Genomic DNA, 4,295 nt, shown 5'->3' with positions numbered 1-4,295 from the left:
TTGATGGAATATTTCTAAAAAATAAATATAGAGGTGTTCTATTAGTGGCAGTTACAAAGGATGCAAATAACCGGATTTTCCCTATAGCATTTAGGGTAGCGGATTCAGAGAATAACGAATCGTATGAATGGTACTTTAGAGAATTAAGAAAAGCAATTGGCATTCGTAAAGATTTAATATTTTTGTCAGATCAACACAAGGCCATTGCAAATGGAATTGTAAAAGTATTCCCTGAGTGCTACCATGGTATTTGCATATATCATTTAGAGAAGAATCTAAAGCAAAGAAGAGTGAGAAACACTGTAATAAACCTGTTTCAAAGTGCTGCAAGAATATACATTCAATCAGAATTTGATGACTTTATGTCCCAAATAACTGTTGTTAATAAGAAAACATTCGACTATTTGATGGAGGAACCACCAGGAAGATGGACTCGTTCACATTGTCCAAGACGACGATATGGTATGCTAACAACAAATATAGTTGAGTCAATGAATAATGTTTTGAGACGTGCAAGAGAATTTCCACTTTTAACAATGATGAATTTCATACAAGAAAAATTATAAATCTGATTCTATGAAAGAAGGACAGTAGCAGAAGGAATATTTCGTGAATTATCAAACTGGGCAGAAGCAACATTGAAAGACAAAAATAAACCAGCTTTTACATTTAGAGTATTGCCAATTGATCGACTCAAATTCAAAGTTAAAAAAGGGGGGATGGAATTTATTGTTGATCTAGACAAAAGAACATGTGATTGTTCTGAATTTCAGCTAGATGAGATACCCTGTGAACATGCAATTGCTGCAATCGACAGTATATATCAAAAGAAATCGGCTTTCTGCTCCGCCTATTATACAAGGGACTTTTGGTTGAAAACATATGAAGGACAAGTAAATTCTGTAGGTGATTCAACAACATGGGTTATACCAGATACTATTAAATCAGAAATCACTAAGCCTCCAGATGCAAAAGTTATGCTAGGAAGAAGACAGAAGAATCGACATGTTTCCTGTACAGAATTCAAGAAGGAATCAAGATGTGGTCGTTGTAAAAGATATGGGCATAACAGAAAAAATTGCACAAATTCAGCAGCGGTTCATCCTTATGCAAGAAAATACTGGAAAAAAATGATTGATTATATAAAATAAGGTTGCATACGCTCATTCAAAAAACTGATTGTAATCCAAAATAATTTGCTCGGGATTCTTATTTCTAAAAATTGTCACGACCCATAATCCCACCACAGGCGTCGTGATGGCACCTAGTCTCTAAGACTAGGTAAGCCAATTATAATTACCTTTTGAAGCCATTTTTTTTCCAACAGCGGAAATAATTACAATATACAACCTTCCAAGACTGGTAGTACTAAGTTACGAACTCTAACTGAGTACATGGAATGACCATGAAGACCGAATATACAATACTGTTTGATTACAAATTAACAGTACAATAAAATGAAAAGACTCCAAGGGACTGCGACGGCCAAGCAGCTCTACCTTGAATATTTATGATCGCGCTTTAACTCTGCTCAAGTTCGATACCTCCAATGCCTGGCTCTGCACAAAAATGTGCAGAAGTGTAGAGTGAGCACACCACATCGGTGTCCAGTAAGTATCAAGACTAACCTCAATGGAGTAGAGACGAGGTACAGTCAAGACACTCACTATTCTAATAATATGTACAATATAATATACAAAATACTAGGAAACAATAACAATAAGGGCAGGATAAAACAACCAGTGATATGCACAACAGACAACAAGAATACCATTAATATCCCTCAATAATTAATAAACACAATTACACCCAATTAAATCAAGTCCTTCAAATAAATGTCTTTCACATATAATTCCTTCATATAATTCTTTTTGAATAAAAATCCTTCCAAATAAATATTTTGAATATAATTCTTTCAATTAAAAAGTCACCATGTGATACCTCATTTCATAATCATAAAAATACAGGTCTCAACCCATTTTCATATTTTTCGTAAACACGGGTCTCAACCCATTTTTATATTTTCACGGCACCTCGTGCCCCATAATTAAATCATCATGTTTTCCCGGCACCTCGTGCCCTCAATTCATATCTCAATTGCACGAATAACTCACGTGCCAAATATCCTCAATGTATATAAGATCCACATGATCAATCTATTTCCATTAAAGTGAGTTTAGAATTTTTAAATCAAGTAAGAAATCAACAAAGAATTGAATTTATTTTTTTAGAATTTATTTGAGTGAAGAAAGTAACATTTCACTTAAATTAAGGCATCAGATAAACTACTGGTTTGGTTGTAAAACTATTTAATTTAAAATAAAATAATAATTCCTTTTTATTTAAATCAACCCAATCATCGAAAATCAGTAAGAAAACCTAGAAATATACTTCTTCAGAGTCACGTGCTAAAAAGCCAAAGCCAACACAATATAACTAGGAACACAAAACACATGATAATAAAGTCAACTAGTACATCACGGAAGAAGACAAGAATTTACATATTCAATGAAACAAAATCACCAAGACAGGAACATAAATAAAGAAATATCAACATGGCACTCCCGAGGTACCGCCTCGTAGTCCCAAATCATAAATAAATTTACAATATCTCATTTTTTATATCACCGCGGGAGCCTTCACATTTAATTTTTAAAGAAATCATTTTTTCCCGAAATGACATCCCGCGTTTTAGCCATCCTTATCACACCCCATGGCTTCTAGTAGTTTCCCTACTAGCCACGCGTTTTAAGCCACCCTTATCTCACCGCATGCGTTTCAACACCCTGACCTTATATCACCGTATGACTTCTAGTAGCTCCCTTACTAGACATGCGTTTCTAGCCACCCTTATCTCACCGCATGCGTATCAATATCACAATATTTTACAAATCGCACCTCAAGTTCCCAAAAATCACAGCATAATATAACTTGCACCTTAAGTGCCCAAATATTACAACATATCAGAAATTGCACATCAAGTGCTCAAATCTTACAACATATCACAAATTGCACATCAAGTGCTCAAATATTACAACATATTACAAATTACACATCAAGTGCTCAAATCTTACAACATATCACAAATTGCACATCAAGTGCTCAAATATTATAACATATCACAAATTGCACATCAAGTGCTCAAATATTATAACTTGCCACGGAAATCAACAACACATTATTTGTCACGACCCAAACTAACCCCTGTCGTGATGGCGCCTATCATGGAACTAGGCAAGCCGACTCATTTCCAAAACAAACCGATATTTTCATTTCAAAGATAATTTCAATATTATTTAACATAAAAACTTTTGTAAAGGAGTTCCAATCAAAATAAAAGTGCGGAAGGAAAAGCCCAACATCGGGGTGTCACTAGTCATGAGCATCTACTACAATCTGTCTAACAATATCAAGGCTAACTCAGCCTGAAAAATAGCTAAATACAACTAGAGGAAGATAAGAGGGAGAAGAGCAGGGGTTGTGATCGCCAAGTAGCTACCTTACTATCCCCGAGAAAATCTGCAACCATAATAATCAACAACCACTATCGTGTCCAGCTACACCTGAATCTGTACACAAGGTGCAGAGAGTAACATGAGTACGCCAACTCAGTAAGTATCAACAATAAATAAAGACTGAGCAGTAGTGACGAGCAATAAAGCATATAACGTTCATATCGGAAAATTTCAGTAGAATACTATATGCTTTAAAAATCAGGATTTGAATCAAAACATCTCGTTTAAACCCAGTTCCAGTAAAAATCATTTAAAGATATTTTTTAACAGTTTTCAAATAGAGAAAAAATGCAAAGGTGAGAAAAAATGATGAAATCATAAACATCCCCTCGGACAAAACATCACTCATATACAGCCCCTCGGGCAAACCTCACAGCCACTCGAGCCACTAAGGCATACTTCACTATCACTCTTGCTACTCGGGCATACCTCACAATCACTCATGCCTCCCAGTCACTCAGCACTCGCATTCAGTAGGTACTGCGCTCACTGGGGGTGTGTACAGACTCCGGAGGGGATCCTTCAGCCCAAGCGCTATAATCTGCACGGACAACTCACGTGCTGCACGGACAACTCACGTGCTATAATAATAAAGTATGCTGCAGGCGGGCAACCCCGATCCACACTCATCCTCACAATCAGGCCCTCGGCCGATATCAAACATGCTGCGGCGTGCAGCCCGATCCCATAAATATGCAACATGTTGCGGCGTGCAGCCCGTACCCATAAATATCCTCACAAATCAGGCCCTCGGCCTCACTTAGTCTTAAACCTCTCAAG

General features: G+C 36.5%; 1 protein-coding gene across 1 annotated transcript; it reads left to right on the top strand.

The window, feature by feature from the left end:
* Positions 1 to 719: 719 nt before the first annotated feature.
* On the top strand, positions 720 to 1,151 carry LOC142177354 (uncharacterized). The gene has a single exon (XM_075245829.1). It carries the CDS (start codon positions 720 to 722, stop codon positions 1,149 to 1,151), a length of 432 nt encoding a protein of 143 aa, XP_075101930.1.
* The last annotated feature ends 3,144 nt before the right edge of the window (positions 1,152 to 4,295 follow it).

The sequence above is a fragment of the Nicotiana tabacum genome, chromosome 23 (genome assembly GCF_000715075.1).
Source record: "Nicotiana tabacum cultivar K326 chromosome 23, ASM71507v2, whole genome shotgun sequence".
Lineage (NCBI taxonomy): Eukaryota > Viridiplantae > Streptophyta > Magnoliopsida > Solanales > Solanaceae > Nicotiana > Nicotiana tabacum.
Note: the sequence above shows the minus strand (reverse complement) of the source record. Positions and strands in the feature narration are given on the sequence as shown.